Here is a 23,141-nt window from a genome sequence, read left to right as displayed (position 1 = left end):
TGTAATGAATGAATTCCTCTCTACTTCCTCTGGGCCAGCTACCTTCTAATTGGGCCTCTCAGGTGATAGGTGGCCAGGCCCAGTGGTTGAGGTTTCTGTCTTATTGGATCTCTCTTCCAGTGCTAACAATCATTCCAGAAGTATACATTTTTGTTATTTCTAGACAAGCACAATACAGATGTTAAACAGGCACTTTGTTTCAACCTTACACAACCGTCACTGGCTCAGTGCCCGCTGTGTTATGATTAATGCCTGAGAGCCTCCCGCTATAGGATGTTATAGTCAAGGGATGGCCGCACATGAACACATGGAGGAGACGTCGCTGTTGCACACATCACCTAAGCTTTGCTTAGAGTTAGGCGTATTAAATGTATTAAATGGAGAAGTATTCCATTAATATTAATATTAAGTAGAGTGTTAAATGGAGAAAGCTGAAATCCAAGTAGTTCAACACCATGGATATTAGAGAAGATGACGTCGGGTCTTATTTTTTTTTTTACCTTTTTGGGCTCTGTGTTCAAAGAGGACACAGGTGTGTCTTCCAGTGAGGAAAAGAAAGCAATGTATACGTTATGCTCCACTTCCGCCCTGGCCAACAACTGTCTAAACTTGGTTTAGAAAAACCTAAAACCTGCCCGGAATTTCCACAAGTACATAAATGCCAGAGTTTTAAGTGTAATTAAAGAAAATATTTCCCCAGAGTAACGGTGCATTTATTGGATGTTATTTGAACGCTGTCTTTCTAGAGCTAGAGAAGAATAACACTTAACAAAGAATACAGGCTGACAGAGTAGTAGCTCGTGGGGAACTATGAGCCTTGAGCAGATGCAGGAAATTGCCAGGTATCCAGTTGGAGAAGCGGCACGAGTGCCTTCTAAGGATCTGTACCCTCTGTGAAGCAAGGAACAAGAACCTGGACTCTCAAACACTCCCTTCATGAGCAAGGACTGACTTCTCAAGGTTTCTCAGCTAAGGTCTTGGCAATGTCTGCAGCTCTTGACACTTCATGCCACCCCCGCAACTGCTTCTACTTGCCATTTCTTCATCCTCAGCAAGAACCAGGTCATAGTCACTCAGGGCCACACAGAAGATGATGGCAGTCACGCCTTCAAAGCAGTGAATCCACTTCTTCCGCTCTGATCTCTGGCCTCCCACGTCAAACATTCTGTAAGAGAGAAACTTATGACTTGACACCACATTAAATGTTCAAAAGTTCTGTAATGCCAACAACAACAACAATAACAACAAATGGTTACATAGCTTGGGGATTGTGGGGTGGGAAGAAGGAGAAAAGGGACATCAGTGGGAGGAAAAAATGTTACCAATTCACTTTCTCAGAAGGGAAGATGTTTATCAACCATTTTGTATTAAGCATTTAATTACAAAAATAGCTATAAAGCAAAATCCAAAATACTCTCAACACACAACACAAATGGCCCAGAGGATGCCTAGCAGCCTGAGTCCAATGCCTGGATCCCGGATCCTTTCCACACGTACTCTGTGGAATGTGTGTATGTGTGATGTTCTGCACACGCGAGAGTGCGGGCACGAGGGCGCGCGTGCGCGCGCACACGCACATACACACACACACACAGATGATAATAATAAATGAAAACTTTAAGTTTTTCAAAGCACAGACATATGAAAGCCTTTGGGACATTCAAAGCAACTAAAGATGAATGGATACCACTGTTGTCAACACTGACAGTCCCACGAAGCAATGGAGGAAGCCAGAGGACAAAGGAAGGCACTCAACTTGCCAGTCTCGGGCATTAGAGACAGACAACAGGGCTTCCCTATTCCAACCAAGAAACGAGTTCTGTTAAAGCAGAAAGCAAAATGCTGGAGGGAAGGAAAGGCAATTCCAGGTAAGAAAGTGGTTCTGAAAGAAAGTTAATTTAGAAAGGGGCCAAGCGGTTTGTGTAGATTACACAGAGTAAAATGGAAAGGGGAGGGAGCTTGAAATTTAGAATAAAATTCCTCACTTTTTATATAAGGTACAATTATGGAGAATGGGAGGCTAATGTACAAGGTTCTGACACAGTCAAGCAACATAATGCCAACGACCTTTTCTTCTTGTTCCTGGCAAGAGTTTACGACGAAGTTAGCAAAAGTTTAAATTTGCATAGACTGCATTATACGGCCTAGAAATAACCACTTGTCTAATGAAACACTCTGTAAACTGGCACACTTTTAAAGGCCCCGTTTATCTCGATGGTGCACTAATTAAAACCGTTCCTATTTAATTCCCCGCAGAGCAGTAGTGGCCTACAAACCAAAGCTGAATTTGTCCACTAAGACCGTTACTTCTGTCATTATGGTAGAGTTGGGAAGCTGTTCACCAAAGTATGCTATAATGAAATGACCCTACCGCAGCATAACTCAGAGCAGATAGGCTGAAAAGAGAACAGAAAGCACCGTGGTTAACCCATGACATGCTTTAAGAGGGATCAAACGAGAACAAAGGGAAAAGCAACTTAATTAGATCAACATTTCTTAAATTGCCTAGGACTACAATTTATAAACAGTTTTACTGTAACCTTAAGGAGGCTCTGTCACCCAGCATGCACCCTTCATCCACTCGTCCCAACAGCCCAGTCCTTCCCATTCTCCACCTTCTCTGTGCTCCATCTGCCCACTAAGTTACATAATCACTTCTCAGTGCTTCTGTGTTACAGACGAAGTTGATGCCTACAGCAGGCTGATGTAAAGCAATGAAGACTTGTCCTGAATGGTGTCCACGGGCTCCCTCCAATCTACCAGGAGCAGGACGAAAACTAGGGTTTCTCAAGACAAAAAGGGAAAATATGCTTAGCACAGCTTTTAGCTAAGTCTGACAGCCGGTTCTACAGACTGGGGTCTGCCAGCCTCGGCAGCCACATGTTCAAGTGACAGCAAACAAACAGCTATTCCCTATTCTCTGTAGACTACGGAGTAGCCCAAAAGGCAGAGCCAACAAAGAGGGCTTCTGTAACTAAGTAGCATCGCGAGGTGTGCTGAAGTACTTCCCGGGAAAAGACACAGCTAGATTCCTTGAGATGCAAACGGCGAGGCTCATTCTATTTCAGACTTAGGGGAAAGGGAAAACCCTGGCGATTCTTCGGTCCCAGGGTATGCACATGCTGTGAGGAACAGCACATGAACAGGAAGCGGCTGAGATACACTTTTAAGAGGTTCTCAAAGCAAGTGGGAGAAGGTGATGCTGTGACTGCCAGAAGTGGCCGAGCTGCTTGTCAACCATCAGAAGTCTGTAAGTAACGAATTCCTCTGCTTATAGGAACTCAACAGCAGAAAAGTAAACTGAGGAATGGAACCCAAGCCAAAATGGAGTCCTGAGTCCCTCTCCCCATACAAGCAAGAAGAACCCGTGGCAGTAGAGGTGGCATAGGTGTGAGCCAAGGTATGCTGTAAATTGCCAGCAGCTATCGGACACTAAAAAACAAGTCAGGGACTTCCTTCCCCAGAGCCCCGAGAGAGCGTGGCCTTCTAGCACATTGATTTCAGTTCTTCCTTCTAGAACAGGAACATGGCTGATTTCTACTTTCATGAAACCCAGTTATTTTCAGTTGGTTACCCCAGCCCTAGGAAGAGAAAACATTCCTGGGTAATGATTTATCCCTAAGTTCTATCTTTTGTCATAGCCATTACCAACTAAAAATTAAATATCTGCTTTTTAAATGTCTTTCTACCTGAAGAATTCAAAGGAAAAGACTCTTGCCTCTCTTGTTTATGTTCCCAACATATGATATATAAAGAAGCTCCTAAATATATCCTACTCAACCAGTAAACTATGCCTACTAAATACTTTTCAAGAGTAATACCTGGGATAACGGAGATACCCAAGAACCAATGGGGATAACCTTAACTGTGACTCACAGCACTGGGGATATGGAACTGAAGAGGCCACCTTCCGTAGCCAGACAGGAACCCCGGTGAAGCCACCCACAAAACTTTCAACCCCAAATTTATCCTGTCTACAAGAAATCCAGGGTCAGGGGATGGGGCAGAGACTAAGAGAATGGCCAACCAACAACTGGTCCAACTTAAGACCCATCCCACGGGTAAGCACCAATTTCTAATGCTATTAATGATTTTCTGTTATGCTTGCAAACAGGAGAATGTTGTCTCTGTTGAGAGGCTCCACCTAGCAGCTGACACAGACAGATGCTCCCAGCCGAATAGCAGATGGACCTTGGGGACTCTATGGAAGAATATGAGGAATGATTTGGGGTCCTGAAGTAGGTAAGAACTCCACATGAAGACCAACAGAGTCAACTAACCTAGACCCTTGGGTCTCAGAGACTGAACCACCAACCAAAGAACATACATGGTCTAGGCCTCCCCACTCATATGTAACAGATAAATAGCTTGGCCTTTATGTGGGTGCCAGACAACTGGAATGCGAGCTTTCCCAAATGCTGTTGCCTGTTCATGGGATATGTTCTACTTGCTGGACTGCTTTTTCTGGCCTCAATGGGAGAGGAAGCACCTAGCCTTTCAGAGACCAAGGTGTTAGGGGATATCCAGGGGCCCCTATACACTCAAGGGGAGGGGCAAATGGGGAAAGGATTTGCGAGGGGGTAACCAAGAGGGGGGCAGTGACTGGGATGTAAAGCAGATAAGAACCAAAATAAAATTAAAAACGAAAAAAGAAGTAGGCCAACTTTATGATGTTTAAGATTTGGAACTGCCTTCCAGATTAGGGGAATGTCGAAGCCAAAGAGATTTCATTCTAATGTGACCGTTGGGTGCTTTGAGTACAGAAGAAACCTCCCCCATATTTAACTTATAAACTATAAATGAATGATGGTCGTAAACTGGAACATGTAGGACAGTGGTCCTCAAGTTGTCTAAATCAGGAACAACCAAGAGACGCTGAAGTCACCAGTCTTGGACTAGTACTTGGAAAGAACCTGTGAATTTATGAGCAGCACCAGTTGAGACCAGATTGTGTTTAAAGTTAGTAAGTATTTAAAGAGCTAAATGAAGATAATAACCAAAATAACTAGCTCTTACTACTGTCTCCATGTTCCATAAGATATAAATCACAGAGTACTCAGAAATATCATAATTATTCACATAGAAACCCTGAAATTCTTTAATATACTGTTTCTCAAATTCTGAGTATCTATTTACACACACACACACACACACACACACACACACACACACACACACACACACAATTTGCCACACAGATCTGTTCTCCTTCGTATGAAAAGGTTGTAAATTTGTATCAGCTAGAGACAATCTGAATTTCTAAGGTATTTTTGGAAGTTGAAGGGAATGTAGGTTTTCCTGAAATAAAGTAACTTAACCTTTGAAGTCTTCTAGTAGTCACGTGACCTAGCCCTAGCCTGACTAGTATAAAATTAGCTAACTGTATGTGGATACCAAGCTCATTAGAAGAACACTGTGTCCCCAAGTCTATTACACATTTATATTATAGAAAAGGAGTGGAAGGTTTTTTTTTAAACTCTGCTAATTTCATAACAAAAAGAATACATGAAATCTTTACCTAGAAATTGCTAACTAGAGCTGCTTACCCATTAGACAAAGACCCTGACCATAAAGGCCTATTCATACTGATAGATCCTTAAATTGTAATAGATCCCTCATAGCTCATTTTCTACTTGTTAATTCATTCATACAGAAATGTGAAATATATTTCACTTAGCAATTAAAATTAGATAAAAAAAAACCAACTCACAACCTGAAGCATTCAGAGCTCAAGTAAGTGATTAGCACAGTAAAGGATTCTCAGTAGATTGTAGTAAATACATTTCTACCCATAACACAGAAAAAAACAAAGCTAGAAACACATATAAGCAATCGTCGTGATTTCACAAAATCAAACACAGGAGAACCTTCAGCTAAAGTTCTAGACTAAATATCTCTAAGTCATCAAATTAAAACGGAAATTAGGCGTATCCTGTGATGTGTCTCCCTCAAGGATCTCACACAAGGAGTAACTTCCAGGGAAGAACATGGTGACAACTGACTTAAGCAGATATTGAGGTCAAAATGACAACTTTGAAAAGAAAACTCTCAGAAGGCATATTCTGATAGCAAATGTGGGTGTGTTCACAGAACCAAATCTAATGTGATTTCATCCGGCCAGACTGTCTTAAGATCAAATAATACACCAACTCTTGCCCTTGTCACCTGTCACACCAATGGAGTTCTATCTTCACACAACTTTTAAAAAGAGGAAGAAAGGATTCGTTTTATTATTAAACTTCTGATCAAGGGCAACATTGGAATAGTTAAGCAACTTAATTGAAATCTATGCCCAAATCCCTTCTGTTCTAACTGCAATGCACTCTACTTCTTCCTTTGACCTCCCTGGCTAACAGTAAGCCACTTCCTTACCAAAACACAACAACTTAGGTCTTCTTTGGTGCATGGCCACTAAAACTAGGTAAACTCCTGGGTGTGGTAGCACACACCTTTAAATCCAGAACTTGAAGAGTATCAGGAAGGTGTGTCTATAGATTTGAGGCTAGCTTGGTCTACACAGTGAGTCCTGGATCCCAATCAAACAAACAAACAAACAAACAAACAAACAAACAAACACTCAGTAAAACAGGCTTAAAACATCAGGCTCTAAGATGTCTTTCAGTTCGGCAAATAGATTTGAAGTCTTCAAATAATAAACAACTTTATAATTTAATATCATTGCATAGTTTTAAGACAAATGGAGCAACAAGTGAATGTTTCTAGACCAGACATTGCATATAATCACTTGATAACCTACAAGTATAAAAAAAAAAAAAAGGCTGCATGGCAAAGTGACTTCATAGAAGAAAAAAATACCCACCACGAGGAACAAAATGAAGGAATACAAGTGAGAATCCTAAGAATAAACTGAAAACCACACTTACTATATAAAACTAGTACTGCAGATAAGCATTCTATATCTTCATTAAAGATATCAGGGGAATACAGAGGCATTTTTTATCTAGCAACATGGCTGCCCTGGCAAGAGATTCAAAGATCTTCTAAGTCTCTGTGATGTGGCTGTAATGCCGACAGTATGGTCTGGCGGAAACACAGACCAGGCTTTAGTACACAGTTTAATCCCAAACAAAGATGTCTTATTGTGGGGCAATCAGAGGACGATTTGCCAGAGCGAGTCAGAGATAGGATTTGTCCAGCTATTTAAGCGCAGGGCAGGGAGATTCAGTTGGAAGTTGAGTCAGTGTAGTGGAGTTGAGTTCTGAGCGGTTTAGTTGAGTGTGTACAGTGCACTGGAGTTGAGTTCATTCGTGAGTTCATGCAGCTCAGTGCAGGGCAGCAGAGGCAGTTGTGGCCAGAGAATGAGAAGGAGCCAGAAGATTACAACAAGTAGCCAGAGTTAGAGTGAGGCTAAGCAGAGCAATTCAGAGAGAACCTGAGAGAAGCCAGAATGAATCAGTCAGCTTGGAGAGGCGTCTAAGCCAGAATAGCTGAGTTCAACCAGGCAGAGTTCGGAAAGAACTAGAAAGGTTCTCCTGCAGTAAGCAGGCGAGATGGCTTATATCTGACAAGTGAAAGTTAGATTTACAGGGAAACAGTTGCTTTCTTGAGGGGAAAGAGATTATAGAGAATTGGAATTGAACTGATGTTCTTTGGAAAGTGGGAATCGCTGATAAGTTAGTGACAATGACATTAGACGATGTGCTGCGCTTAAAACACACATGCTCACACTGGCACACATACAAGAGCACACACGTGGATACATACAGGCCAAGATGGAGCTGTAGATGTGTAACTGAGCTCTTAGCTTGGAGAACTGAGTCTTCATTAGGAAGTAAACAAACCTTTACTTAAACTGCTTCTGGAAATTCTGTTTCACTCATCAGAGGATCACAGCTAGTTGTGATTCGTAGTGAAGCCTTCTTTTGAGTGACTTTTTTGAACCAAGAATTTTTACAAGCAGAGATAAAATAATTTTGGTGACAGCATGAGCCAGTCCATGTCCTGCCAATGGTGACAAGTGACTCTGAAGGTGAGCTAGCAGTTGCTGATAGTTTTGCCTTTCTTTCCTTTTTGTCCTTCAGTGTTTCAAATACAGTGGCAATGGCAAAGAAGAAAAGATAGATAAGGGGATATGTTTTTAAGCATATGGAGTTTAAATTTCTATAAACCACACATATAAAGCACTAAAGGAAACCTGTGAAGGAACATGTGTCATAAGTAGATTAAGCAGTGATGTGGTTTCTTAAAGAATATTAAAAAAAATCTTAATAAAGCATGGGGTATGGATTCCAGGACAACTCTCGTAAGGGAAGAGGCATATCATAGATTTCTTTTCTACTCTAACTCCTACACTGCAAGTGGGGTCTGCATGCCCAGAGGCACTGGGTCTGGAATGCCCTGCAGCAGCAGAGTACAGCTGACTGGGCTGGAAGAGGTGCTCTCACACACCCTGCTGAACCAAGAGACATGATACAAACCCATATATTCTTTCTCTGGGGTTATTAACTAGCCGATATTTACATGGTCTAGGGGACATGGTATTTAATAGTCTGAGTAATCTCCTGCCAGGTCTCTGTGACAGAGGGACCTGACAGGCTGTCTGAAGGCTTTAAGAGGCAGGATCCTTTCTTCTGAATACAAAACTAGCACTCGGGGAATGTGTCATTTTAAGTGAAATTGAATCGTAAGATGTGTGGTTTTCGTAAAACAATTTCCTGTATTGAGCTTCGAAATATAAAAACACAATATGAAGGAGAGAAGAGTGACAGTGATGATTTTAAATATGTACATATATTTTTAAACATCAGGAAACTGCACCGTGGTCTTGGATTTCTATGCAAACACATGCATTTTTGTTTTAGGAAAAAAAATTCTGTGGTCAAGCTGTTTCCCCTAGGGATACGTCTTTCTATGAGATACGTAGCCTCCTGGTTTTGGACCCCACCATCATTACTGAAATGAGAGCAAGGTGGGCAGAAAAATGGACCTGCTGAGCGTGTGCAGGAGATCTGGCTGAGGGAACTTTTCAGCCAGCACAAGAACGAGAAATGAGACACAGGGAATGCCAAATAAACACAAAAAGTCCTGCAGCAGTTGATCTGGAAGGGGAAACTGGATGAAAGGGACTGTCAAGGAGGTTTTAGGGCTGGATGACTCGGTAAGTTAAAACTCAGATGGCTGTCAGTCAATCCTGGTCTTCCTCACTCACTTTTTTGGAAAAGTATTATTTATTAGCAAAGAAATGTAGTTCTATGAATGTCTACGTGATGATTTCTTGCCTTCCCCTGAAACTGGCTTTTTCCAAGTGAGGACTTGGAAGGAGCATCACCTCTAGTCCCAATAGCTCCATTCTGCACAGCTCTGCACACCTAGCACATCCTCAATCGACACATCCAAGGCAAACACAGCCAGCATCAGACTGTCGGGGTCGCTTTGATCCATAAAATTTTGCATAATGATATTCAAAGGCACCTTTATTTAAACACATTTTTCCAAGTAAGCATATATTCTAAATGTAAACCTCACTAGTTTACCTAAAGACAGAAACACCTTCATCAGACACATACCTACACATTACAGAAGTTCAGTAATAGTAAAAATAACGGGCAAAAGGCCTTTGTCTATTTTTCGGCTGGTTGGTTAGTCGGTCGGTTGGGTTTCAGATACAGGGTATCTCTATTTAGTCCTGGCTGTCCTGGAACTCACAGTGTAGGCCTCTAACTCAGAGACCCACCTCCCTCTGCCTCCTGAGTCCTAGAATTAAAGGTGTAATTAAAGCACTGCCCTGCTTGGTTATTTTGTCTTAAATAAATTAACATATCCCTCTGAAAATGTTGTCCGGGCTCATTTCCATAAAATTCTTCCATCTACTCTTCTGAAAAAGGTTTTCCCAAAAGTAAAAATGTTATCATTTTGGTTGGTCGGTTGGTTGGCTGGGTTTTGGATACAGGGTTTGATGATTCTACATTTTTGTTTCAAGGCAATGCATCTTACAACCAAGCTTAGCAACCATGCATTCAGAAGTTACTCACTTAAAATGAAGATCTTTGAAAGTAAAGTGGGTTTCCACAATTCCCGTCGTTTTCACTCTAGTTCTGAGAACATCCTGCTGGGTTGGGATGTAATTTGGTTGTGCTATTCTGTCCAAGTCATTCAGGTAGCTGCACATAACCAAAAAAAAGGAAAAAAAAAAAAACAAAAAATACCAACCAAACAAAACAAAACAAAACAAAAAAAAAAACACAAAAAAAACCAACCAAACCAAAAAAAAAAACAAAACAAAAACAACAACAAAAACAAAAACAACAAAATAACAAAAAAACAAAAAACAACAACAAAAAAAACTTAGTGTTAATCGGAACAAGAGCCAAGAAAAGTTACTTAAACAAAAAGTACAATATATTTTAATTATGCAATGTTCTAAAGTCTTCAAGGGTTTTTTATAAGCATATAAAAGAAAATGGGTTTAAGCTTTCATGTTGCATAGTTATTCAAAAATCTTTAGTGCATCTTTAAGTGCCTTAAGCTTTGTTTTTTAGGCACAGTGATTCAAAGGAGGGGGGCATAGAATGTCTAAACTGAGTACTCTGAGCTTGTTCCTTAAAATTCTTCCTCGCCACCATGTGTGGGTCTGCACTTTCCCTACTGTTGAAGATTTCACAGGTCTTAAATGTGAATGCAGCAGCAAGAACCCTCACCAAGGGCTGGAAGAATGCTGTTTCCTGCTAGCCTTATGTTTCACACAGGGAAACCCACACCTTCCTGCTCTTTAACTCCACAGCTCTACAAACATTGATCAGGGAGGCCCAGAGGCCCCCAGTACAATGCAGGCTTTTGTCAGTGGCTTTACTTGTCCATCACAGTGAGCAGACAAGACCCTGCTGTTAAGGGGGGTTTTGTCCCTACACACTTCACCTTAAGACATAGAAAAAGCAAGCTACACCAGTTCCTTCCTTGCTGGCTAGCATTCAAGTCACAGAAAGCACTACACAGGCTCCTGGGAGAAAAAAGGCATCGCTGGTGTTGTGAACCCTATGAATCTGCAATCCCAGCTGCCTGGCAGGACGGTCCCATCTTCCACTGGTGGTACCACCACCATCGACGCAACCAACTGACATCTGAGTTGATTTTAGACCTGCTCCACAGTTAGAAATCCAGTTAAAAACCTTTGTCTTGGGAAGTTGCAGGTGCCCAAGTATAGTTATTAAATTGATTACAACATCAAGTGTAACTGTGGGCTGTTCCACACACATCCCCATTCCCAGATAACAACTCAGAGGTTTAGAGTTTATTTAAAAACACCTAGGCCATAATCTAGGCGTGTTCCCTGACCAGCTCATAACTTCAAAAACCCTTTTATTTTATTTTATGTCTGCCACATGGCTCGTTTCCGCTCATCAGTTTCATACATCCTAACTTCTCCTCCGAGTCTGGGAGGCAAATCATCCTCCTGACTATCTCCCAGAGTTCCAGTCTCTCAATCAGAACTCCCACCTTCCGCTTCCTGTCTTTGGCTAACAGACCATCAGCTTTTTATTGGCAGTTAATGATTCCAAATCCTACTCAGGGGATCATCCTCACAATCAAGGTCCTTTCTAAATATGTATGTGTGTATCCTTAGAGGCAGCAGCTACTCTGAGCCTTAATCAGAGAAGCTTCTCTTCACAGTGAATGGTAATGACTGTTGAACCTCGAGGATGGCCATGGTGATGAGGAGAAGTCATGGTTGAAGGCTCAAGCCTCAGGATGACATTTACACGACCCTTTCCAAGGCAATGAAAACTCGGCAGAAGCAGGTGCAGCAAGAGCATCCGAGCTTCACACGCGCTCTGAAGAATGCAGAGGGCTTTTGGATTCCAGTGACATTCTTGGTAGCACACTCAAGACAGGGATAGCCCTACTCTGTAATCTTCCAATCAGCAATGACATATGCATGAGGCTTTTGAAAACATAGGTTAATAACAGCATTGCTATCACAAATACGTGAGTAAAACAGAGACAGCGCTCAGATACTGACACTCAAAGCCTGAGTAGTATAAGAATGTGCCAGGCTATTCTCCAGCACGAGTGGCTGGGAGACAGAACTGGCTCCGGTGTGATCTTCATGATAGTTGAGTTCTGAACCTGTGGCTACTTACTACGCCGCTGAATCGTTCAGCTGGTACTCCCGGGATCTGTTGAAGCAGGCTTGCACACCGCTGTCCTTCCACAGTCTCTTTATGACGCCGGCGAGCTCCGCGGTCATAAAGCCTTCCTCTGCAGCCCCAGCAAGCACGAAGAGTTGGCGAGCATCATCCTGCACATTTCACGAGACGAGAGATGGTACCGATGAAGAGGTAAGCAGAAACTCCTGCACTGTTTTTATAGAAGTGACACAGATTTTCTTTCTCTAAAGCACTGCTTGAAAAACTGATCTATCAGTGTGTATGTATGTGTGTGCATATACGAGTATATTCAAATATATGCTCGGATATTATAGGTATAATAACATATGTGTGTATGTATTAATAATCAGTGAGGAAGTGTTTGCTAACCAGATACAGAGGAGGAAATCAGAACCGCTTTGGAGTAACAGTGAATGTAAGGGACAACACACACACACACACACACACACACACACACACACACACACACACACAAATTTCTGAACAAAAGACAACTATATATGAGGTTAGTTCGGCTCTGCTTCAGTGATGAAGGACTAACAGTTAGTGAACCACAAGTGATCCACCACATTCAGTCATTGTCTAAGTGAAACAGAAGAAGAACCTCTCGACTGGTTATCTTGTCTTCCGTAACCCTGCTTTTACAAATAGGAAACAGGAGTCTGGTGGAAGGAGCTTCTACTTCCTGTGTGCCTTATTCATGTAGAGGCTTCAATGTCTGAGGTGTAGGCTAGCATAATCCTGACTAAGACCAGACACATGTGTAAGCTCTCAGATCTGAATGTGTGTAGCAATCGCCATCCTGGAAGCATAGTGGAGACCCTAGGTAGAAACGATCTAAAGCAAAGCCAAACAAAACCGAGCTGTCATAAGGCACTTTGTAGCTTGAGATGTATGGTGGGGGATAAGCCATTATTATTCCCCAGGGGTGTCCTTCCAAACTGCAGCCGGTTCTCCGATCTTTGGGTTGAAGGGATCTAAATAGTTAGAGTGCACTGGAGAAGTACAGAGGTATTTATCATTTTGTTAGCCTTATCATCATTCTATGTACAGTACTGAATAAACTCTACTATGCTCTGATCAGACTACTTTTTAACAATAATCTAGAAAGTATTTGAAGTACACATGGAGATTACATGTAAATATACCTTTTGGGTTTTTAAAATAGGTTTTTCCTACACATCCCAGGCTAGCCTTGAACCTGTGATCCTCCTGCCTGAGCACCGAGTGCTGAGATTACAGGAGGGCAGGATCCCACTTGGAAGCCATGCTATAAATAAGCTTGATCATCTTTGGATTGTGGTGTTTGCTGAGTGTTCTTGGACTAACTGCCTGCCACTCCTGGGCTAATGGTGTACTGTAGTGGAGTGTTACAGACTGATGAAAATATGGCGGAGTATGCAGCAGAGAAGTGTCCCAGGGCACGCTGGCAGAGCAGACCAACTGATGGTATGAATTCATCCTGCTGCTAATTCGTGAAACATTTTCTTTTCAGCTGGAACTCCTCATGGAAACTAATTAAGTCTCTCAGCATGGGAACGCATTATTCAAGCATATGTTTCCCTCTTTCATAAACCACAAGAGAAATACATGCAAGCCAGCAACACGTGCGAATCCTTAGCAAACCAGCATACCATGGGCTGTGGCCACTCTTAGCACGATTAGCCTAGTTCCAGCAATAAGGTCACCTACCTCACACATACATACACACACACACACACACTCACACACTCTCACACCTGCCATTTTTATTTACTAAACACACAGAAAACATAATTTAGTTTAGAAGAATACTTAAGTAGTCTTTTAAAAATGTACTTTGTCGTGTAACCTTTTGTCACTTTTAGTAAAGTTTTTGGCAGAAGAGATGAAGACCCTCCAGTCTGGGTCACCTGAACAGACCCTTTTCTTTCCTACTGTCCTGGAGCACACCCCAAAGAAAACGCAGAAGGAATTTTGGATGCTGTATTTATAAACTGCAGTTCCCAAGGCATTCACATGTCTGTTCCTTTTATAGACTGCACATGTAAGAGAGAGACCATGTGACCTTTTTCTCTCTGTGTCTGCCTTATTTGACTTAGCACAATGTCCTCCTGATTACCATGAAATATTGGTCAAACTTGCACAGAGAGAAAACTAAACAATGCCAACCTGGAGCAGGGGAAGTGGACAGAGAAGCAGGAAGTATGGTTCAGAAGAAAGAAACCAAAGGACAGGCTGAAATGATTGCACAGAACTAATGCCGGACACCAAAACTAATCACAGTTGACTTTTTATAGTAATTAAGTTTATTTTAGCCACTCTCCTAACTCAAAAATGTAAAGGATGAGAAAATGGACATGTTAATTTGAATTATTGTAGTAACTATATTGCTATCCCGTGAATCCCATATAACATCGAATTGTAAACCTCAAAACTCTGCAGTAAAATTGACTTTAAAAGAGTCTCTTCCTCACAAAATGTAAACTAACTGGAATTAACTGGAAGCTTGGCACAGTGTGATGCTGTACAGCTGTAATCCTGGTACTCAGGGTGCCTGGGAGCCTGACATAGGCTCATCTCAAGTTCTAGGCCAGCCTGGGCTACACAGTGAATGCAAAGTCAGCGTAAATCACAGTGAAACCCTGCCACAGGAAAACCAGATGGGAATATTTACCTCCCGGTTACTGCTGGGCATTTAGCCGACATCTAATCATCTACCGATGAGACTGAAGTAATAAATTTGAGCAGAAAGCATTATAGAAAGCTTCCTATCTCACTTTGTGTTTTAAACAACACAAGGCAACTTGTCTCAAATATGACGGCCAGTCACCCAGGCATATAAATCATTAAATCAACAATCAGCCCTTCTTGTCTAAAAGTTAAAACTGTAGGACTTTGCAAAAAGTTTCAAACACAAAACTCCTTGAAAGCATCTAGAAATGTCAACAGAAACACATAACAGTAAAGGTGAAACGGACAGAGACCATGCAAGACAGAACTGGGCTATGGTTAGTGAAATGGTTTACAGGATACACGCCACGGTGTTAAATGCAAAGGGCTAGAGGGCTTGGCTCAAAGTTAGACTTATTTCAATCTCCAGCCTACCTACTACCAAGACCTCTCTATAAGCACCACGTGGTGCACAGACCATACATACATACATTATAAATGCATACATACACATATATACATACATTATACATACATACACATATACACATACACAATACACACATACACACACATATATATACATACATACATACATGCATACACACACACACACACACACACACACACACACACACACACACACATGATTCAGAGGCCACGATGGAGTGACATTGAAGAAACAGGATGGCAGGCTTTTGCAATGTTCAGGATTTCAAAGGCAAGAAAGAGTATACTTTCTGTTGGGCACAGAGCAGAAACAGTACATTTTCAGGGCCCAGTGCATCAGGATTCAATCTAAAAGCACAAACACTTTTTAATAGTCAAAGCAATCTAAAATGTGAGAACCCCAGGGGAGGCTTTTAAAGCAACAGCTAGATAACTAATCAGGACACAGAAGAAACAACTTCCAGATGAAAGTATTCTTTGCATAGGAAGCATCAAAAGGCTCTTCTGAAACGCAAGGTAAACATGAGGGTAAACTAGAATAAAAATAGTGACACCTCTGAACTGAAGCTGTAAGGATAATTTTCTGTTACGAGGACTGATATACGATTCTGGAAATCACATATAATGATGGTTACTGTTGTGTTAAACCTACCACGTTCCTACAGATACGGCACTATTTAGGTATATGGCAACGAAGTTCTCAAGAACTTTAATTGGGAAAGAAAGAAATTTTGTGGGTTTGCCACTCTGTGGCTCAATGGCAACCTTAGATGACGAAGGCTTGCTTTAAGAAGAATGAAATTTGGTGGATGTAAGGGGCATCTCCAGGCAGAGATGGAGACCTGGGATAGGAGAACCGCCCAAGAATTGATGGGGTGTCCTTAGCTGTGACTCACAGCATCTGGAGGCTGGGCAGGAACCCTGGTGGAGCAATAGGGACACCAACTCACCCACAAAACTTTTGACCCAAAACTTATCATTACAAGAAATGCAGAGACTGGAGATGGAGCAGAGACTGAGGAAACAGCCAGTCAATAAGTACCAACCCTTAACACTATTAATGAAACTATATTATGCTTGCAGACAGGAGTCTAGCATGGCTATGCTAAGAGACCCTACCCAGCAGCTGAGCATCACCTAACAGTCAAACATTGGATGGAGCTTGGGGTCTCTTATGGAAGAATAGGAGGAAGGATTGCAGCCCCTAAGGGGATATGAACTCCACAGGAAGACCAAGTCACCTAACTTGGATCCCTGGGACTGTCAGAGGCTGAACCACCAACCAAAGAACACACACAGGGTGGACCTAAGCCTCCCTGCATATATGTAGCAGACGTGCAGCTTGGTCTTCCTGTGGGTCCTGAATAACTGGGACAGAGGCTATCCCAAAAGCTGTTGCTGGTGTGTGGGACATGTTCTTTTAGCTGGGCTGCCTTGTCTGGCCTCAGTGAGAGCGGAAGCTCCTATCCTCACAGAGACTTGATGTGCTGGGGTGCAGAGGGTAGAAACCCAAGGGGCCCCCACCTGCTGAGATGAGAGGGGGAGGGGAATGGGGGGAGGCCTATGGGAGGTGTGACCAGGACGTAAAGTGAGTAAGAACAGTAGATAAATCAGTAAGCAAACATGAAACTATAGCACGCTTTCTCTATAATCAAAAGCAAACATGACTTGAGGCAAGGCAATAGTCATGTTTCTTTCCCCATAATATTATTTAAGAGTGGGAGGGTAAAGCCTAAAAGTAAAAAATGTCTAGATGAGTTTTAACTGCATTGGAGGTTGTAAAAAACGTTTACTAAATTTCAGTGAATTGATCCGGAATCATAAGCGTCACAGTATTAAGAAATTACTGGTAGTTGCATTATCAAAAATGTAACTTTACATATGTTTATAATAATACATATGTGTTAAAGTTAATGAAAATAAAAAATACTTTTAAGTTTTTCATGGGGAAAATCAAAAGTCCAGAGAGACACAGAAACACATGACAATCGAAGGTGACCTGAGACAGTGAAGTAGTCTATGCTGGAGGGACACATGGCACTGGAGGGACACATGGCACTGGAGGCACACATGGCACTGGAGGCACACATGGCACTGGAGGGACACATGGCACTGGAGGGACACATGGCACTGGAGGCACACATGACACTGGAGGGACACATGGCACTGGAGGCACACATGGCACTGGAGGGACACATGGCACTGGAGGCACACATGGCACTGGAGGCACACATGGCACTGGAGGCACACATGGCACTGGAGGGACACATGGCACTGGAGGCACACATGGCACTGGAGGCACACATGGCACTGGAGGGACACATGGCACTGGAGGCACACATGGCACTGGAGGCACACATGGCACTGGAGGCACACATGGCACTGGAGGCACACATGGCACTGGAGGCACACATAGCACTGGAGGGACACATGGCACTGGAGGGACACATGGCACTGGAGGGACACATGGCACTGGAGGGACACATGGCACTGGAGGGACACATGGCACTGGAGGCACACATGGCACTGGAGGCACACATGGCACTGGAGGCACACATGGCACTGGAGGGACACATGGCACTGGAGGGACACATGGCACTGGAGGCACACATGACACTGGAGGCACACATGACACTGGAGGCACACATGACACTGGAGGCACACATGACACTGGAGGGACACATGGCACTGGAGGCACACATGGCACTGGAGGCACACATGGCACTGGAGGGACACATGGCACTGGAGGCACACATGACACTGGAGGCACACATGACACTGGAGGCACACATGACACTGGAGGCACACATGACACTGGAGGGACACATGGCACTGGAGGCACACATGGCACTGGAGGGACACATGGCACTGGAGGCACACATGGCACTGGAGGGACACATGGCACTGGAGGGACACATGGCACTGGAGGGACACATGGCACTGGAGGCACACATGGCACTGGAGGGACACATGGCACTGGAGGCACACATGGCACTGGAGGGACACATGACACTGGAGGCACACATGGCACTGGAGGCACACATGACACTGGAGGCACACATGACACTGGAGGCACACATGGCACTGGAGGCACACATGGCACTGGAGGCACACATGACACTTCAAAGCTCAGTGTCACTGTGCTGTTTGCATCACTATCTCTCAGGATGGAGACAATATAAAACCAAGGGCTCCTCACCTCTCTCCGCTAACGTACAGTGAATAGTACTGTAAAGGCCTCACCTCTCTCCGCTAACATACAGTGAATACTACTGTAAAGGCCTCAGATGCTCCTCTAGCGGGCCCAGCAGGTGTAAATGCCTGGGGACATTTTGAAGAAATGAGATTTGGAAAGAACAGAAATTACCAGCTATTAAAAACCTACAGTATGTAGAACAGTCTGGATTTAATACAAGCCAAGTGGATAAAAATACCAACGTAAACTTATATGATCAGAGCTGTAAGATAAATCAGTACGGAAGAATGTGGTTATTCCGAAAACACTGATGGGTGATAAGGTATAAACTGGGAGGTACGGATATGGTTGATTAAGTTCATCTGGTGGAATATTTCAGAGGCTACAGAACAAGCAAAGGTTCAAGAACTGACCTTTAAAGTAGCATAAATATCTGTTAAATCTTTTACTGACTGAAGATGTTCAAAATTTAAACATAATGAAAACAATAGCATAGGGAATTTTAATAAAGAAAAATACCTAAGAATAACGTGAAGGATAATAAACAAAATATAAGAAAAACTACTACTGGGACAAAAGCCGAATGCATGTGCACTTATAAAGCAGCAAGCAGGAAATTAAAACAGAAAGACCCCAGTGGGTAAGCAAACCCAGGCCACAAGCAGATAATAAAAACATAGATAGTAATGGTATAGAATGCCATTCAAGGGAAAAAAATTCACGTTATATTGAGCTAAGACTCACTAACCACAGATCAGAAAGTTCCCTTAACTCTGGCTGCCTTAAGTAAGAAGAAAACACATACTCAGACTGCTGCCAAAGAGAATTGCTAAATATTCTGTAACACCAATCCTGCAAGTTAGGCAGATAGAGATAAACCAACAAACAAGCAGCTGAAAACACCCAAAGTCTGAAGAGAGAAATGACCATCTCCTAGGGGCAAGGTGAGGCTGGTCAGGAAAGGGCACCAGTAGACTGGGGCTCTGGGCTTCCTCACAGTACAAGGTATCTTCCAAAGAATGAGAAACCAGTCTTGGCTTTGGATGTGCTGCCAAATCCTAATAGAAAAATAAAGCTCGGTGACATAGAAATCATAATTTTCAAGCTATTTTAGTAAATATATTCTCTGCCAATTGCTGCGAACCCATAAAATCGTGCTTCCTGGCTGTCCTCATTCTGGGCATGTTACTGCAGACCAGCCCACTGTCATAATGTGATACCAGGGCCTACCGTGTGCTCAGTCCTACACCACGCTTCCTACCACACAAAAGTCTGAACTGCCAATATTTTAGTATTCACGGATGGGCCAACCTCGCTTTGAGAATGCTTTAAAGAGCCAGTAGCCATAAATTGGATTGTACCACACCAACCTTGGAAATAATTTTGATTCTTTCTCAATTAATGCAGGCTATGGCCATGCATCCTCATCATGCCTGATTCGTTAGTTGGCCAGCTCCAGAACAAACACATGCAGGCGATCCTGAATGACTCAGAGGTTGCAGTTATGCATTTATTCATTGGCATGTATATGGAACAATGGTCAAAAATGAGGCATGAAATCCAGGGAGTGAAAGGGAAGTAGGGAAGGGGGAATGATGTAATTATATGTTAATTATTTCTAACTACAAAGGACACAGTCGCAACAAAAACAAGTAGGCTTTTTAGTGTTGGTTTAGTAATTCTGAAGTCCATTTGGAACAGAAATGCTTACTGGTCTTGATATTTTGTTAAAGGAACAAGGCAAGTGAGTCAAAACCTACTAGGTACCAATTCATCTGTGATGCAATATAAACGAACACACTGTGATTCTGTCAACAATAGTGTCCAATCATTGATAATAAAGTCAACAGAGTTTATTGAGCATCTATTATGGCCAAGGGTTATTATAAACAAGATTTTTTTCTTTTAAAAATCCTACGTGGTAGATGTTCTTTTTTTTTTTTTTTTTGTAGTCCTTATAATTAAACATGATTAGACACACTGAGTCACATACTTAGGGCCAGGTCTGGGAAAAACAAAAGTATATCAGTGGGGAGAGGTGGAGAGGTGTCTTTAAGCACACCCAATTTAACATTAAAGGTAGTATTTTCAAGTCATCAGAAATGGGCTGGAGCATTATAGAAAATAATACGAGTTAAAATTTGAGAAGATGGGTCCATTGTGTCTGTACACAGCATGAGGATTTGGTTCGGATCTCTCTCACCCATTTTAGGAACCAAGCATATCTTTGTGCCTTTCTAGGTACATCTCACAGTTTGGGGAAGACCGAGACAGGAGGCTGAATTACTGAGCGCCAGGTTCAGGGTGAGACCCTGTCCCAAAAAAATAAGGTGGAATGCAATTGAAGAAGACTAAAGAGGATGCTAACCTCGGTCTTCCCAACCACACACACACAAACTCACAGGAACACGCCCAAATGCAAACACATGCTTACAAAGTTCACAATAGTCTTGGCTAGACAATGAGTTTGATGCCATTGTGGGAAACCTGAGACCTTGAAGCAACAGGAAGAATGCTAATCCCAGTAACTGGGAATATTCTCTTTATATTAAGACCAAGAGAAAAATGTCAGAATTCATGCAATAAATAAATAAATAAATAAATAAATAAATAAATAAATAAATAATATGTTTTGGTGAGAAACAGTGAATATCTCTCCTACTCAAAGAAAACCATTCTGAAGACAACTGAACAAAAATGAGAGTGCCCAGAGGAATCCACAAGGGAAATACAAACGAACTACTATAAACTCTTCTCATCTTTAGTAAATGTCAACGAAAAACTAAAAGACAAAGCTGACAAATCTTCCGCACTTACAGTGAAAATTGCAAGGCTGGTCATATCTAATCAGTGTGATCCTTGGCAATAGACAGTGATGAGGGCTTGCTACCAAAGATAATCTACTCTGCTCTCACCTGTAAAGCATGTCTGTGCTCCTTCGTAGAAATAAACATCTCATTTTCCTCACCTCGAAATACAGGGATTGCTATTTCAGGGAAAAAAAAAAAAAGGCTTTCCAGTGTGTCTTTGCATGTGCTCCTCCTTGGTTGTAGAGGAGCTTTTCTTCATTGCTTTCTAGAAACCTCTTACAAATGTTCCTTCCTCATGTGCAGGCTCTCCTCACTTCATCTTTATAACCTCCAGAGTAATTGCAAGGGGCTTAGCGTGCTTAAAGTCTATGTAGACACAAGGCAGCCTGAAACACAGACAGAGGAGAACAGATCATGGGAGACCACACCCTCTGTGTGAAGCCAGAACCTGGGAAAGCTGAGGGTGTCGGAAATAAAAGCTGATAGCAGGAAGGGGGTGGTTGCTAGGTGCATCTATGGGTACATACACGATTCCAGAGCCTCAGAAGTGTGATTACCCATAAAGCCGCACACTTCCTCAGAGTACGTACTCCTAAGGCTAAGCCGGCGGATCTTACAGGAAAGGTTTAAAAAGAGTTCTTTCCAAGACAGGCATGAAAATCAAATGGCTTCTCATGAAACTGCTTGCACTGTCCCTGAATCATCAAAAACCCAGGCTCTCAAAGGCTCTAAAGCTTTTCTTCTTACAGCCACTGTAGGATCTGATTCCCAATACTGGAAGCGTGGGTGCTATTTAGTTTGGTTCGTTTTTCTAAGGTGAGGCTTCACTTTGTAGCCCAGGTTGACTTTGAACTCACCACGTAGCTTAGTAGCTTAGTGAGCGTCTTACCTCCGTCATGAGGATCCTCTTGCCTCAGTGCCCCCCCTGGGATTACAGGCCTGAACAGCTCCAACACACTTACACAAATGAATCTGCAGGTTTTCAGTGGCCATAATTGGAACTGCTACAAAAGTACAATTTCTGGTTTGCTTCCTCTTCTTAATCTCAGCCTGTGCCATTATACTAAACAGAGATTAAATAGTCCGTGCGGCTGACATTTCAAGGGTTTCAAAATAATTTTAAATAATTCAAAGCATTCCTCTAAATTTCCTCCCGAAATAAGATTCGGTTATATCTAGAATATTTTGCCTCATCTAGTATTCATTCAGTGTAATTTATGCATTTATCATTTATTCATCCGACAAGTGCTCTGAGAGTGTCGAATGAATAAATGATAAATTAATTACTTAGATTGATCTTGACCACAGTCCCAACACTGTACCTTTCCTCTTTGGACTCTTACATATGTGCTGTTTGTGGACTTTGTAGTTCGAGGGTCAAACTCTGGGCCTCGCATGGTCAAGCTCAGTAAATGGCCTAGCACTAGGCAGTCCTCACCCAGCCCTGTATTCGGGAACCTGCTAAGTGAGTAATTACAGAAACGATGAATGCGAATTTTTGACGATAGTAGTGACTACCTTTCTATATATGGGTCTCTTAAAATATGCTACACTCACTTAAAATCCGTCCACTTTATGTTGTGCCCCGCTAATGACTGTTTCATTCTCTCTTTAAGACTTGAGTTTTACCTTTGTTTTTGATTCCACACACAAGAGAAACCGCTCTGCGCTTTCTCATATATCATATATTGTTGGTGCGGAAATGGCAGAATTTCCTTTCGGCGGTGCGTGGACAAAATAACGAGTAACAATCCTTAGATAAACAGATGAGGCATCAAATAGAAAGAAGGGAGAAAACAGTGCCTGGTGGAAAGTATGCTGTGGGTGACAGGAGGGAGCCCAGCACAGAGAGAGCCTCGGCCTGCACCTAGCCTGCTGCAGTCCAGGCCTGCTGCTGTCCCACCATGC

At 42.5% G+C, this 23,141-nt stretch overlaps 1 protein-coding gene and 1 long non-coding RNA gene across 2 annotated transcripts in view; one reads left to right on the top strand and one right to left on the bottom strand.

Annotated features, from left to right (window-relative positions):
- Gnai1 (G protein subunit alpha i1) overlaps positions 1-23,141 on the bottom strand; it is an 85,640-nt gene that overhangs the window by 8,076 nt on the left and 54,423 nt on the right. The window contains 3 exon segments of the mRNA NM_013145.2: positions 1,036-1,165; positions 9,993-10,121; positions 12,099-12,256. Of these exon segments, the coding sequence (NP_037277.1) occupies positions 1,036-1,165; positions 9,993-10,121; positions 12,099-12,256 (417 nt within the window).
- LOC147994701 (uncharacterized) overlaps positions 11,968-23,141 on the top strand; it is a 12,610-nt gene continuing 1,436 nt past the window's right edge. Inside the window, exon 1 of the long non-coding RNA XR_015685906.1 lies at positions 11,968-12,296. This is a non-coding gene — a long non-coding RNA (uncharacterized LOC147994701). The remainder of the gene's footprint in view (positions 12,297-23,141) is intronic.

The sequence above is a fragment of the Rattus norvegicus genome, chromosome 4, assembly GCF_021556685.1.
Source record: "Rattus norvegicus strain SHRSP/BbbUtx chromosome 4, alternate assembly SHRSP_T2T, whole genome shotgun sequence".
Classification (NCBI taxonomy): domain Eukaryota; kingdom Metazoa; phylum Chordata; class Mammalia; order Rodentia; family Muridae; genus Rattus; species Rattus norvegicus.
Note: the sequence above shows the minus strand (reverse complement) of the source record. Positions and strands in the feature narration are given on the sequence as shown.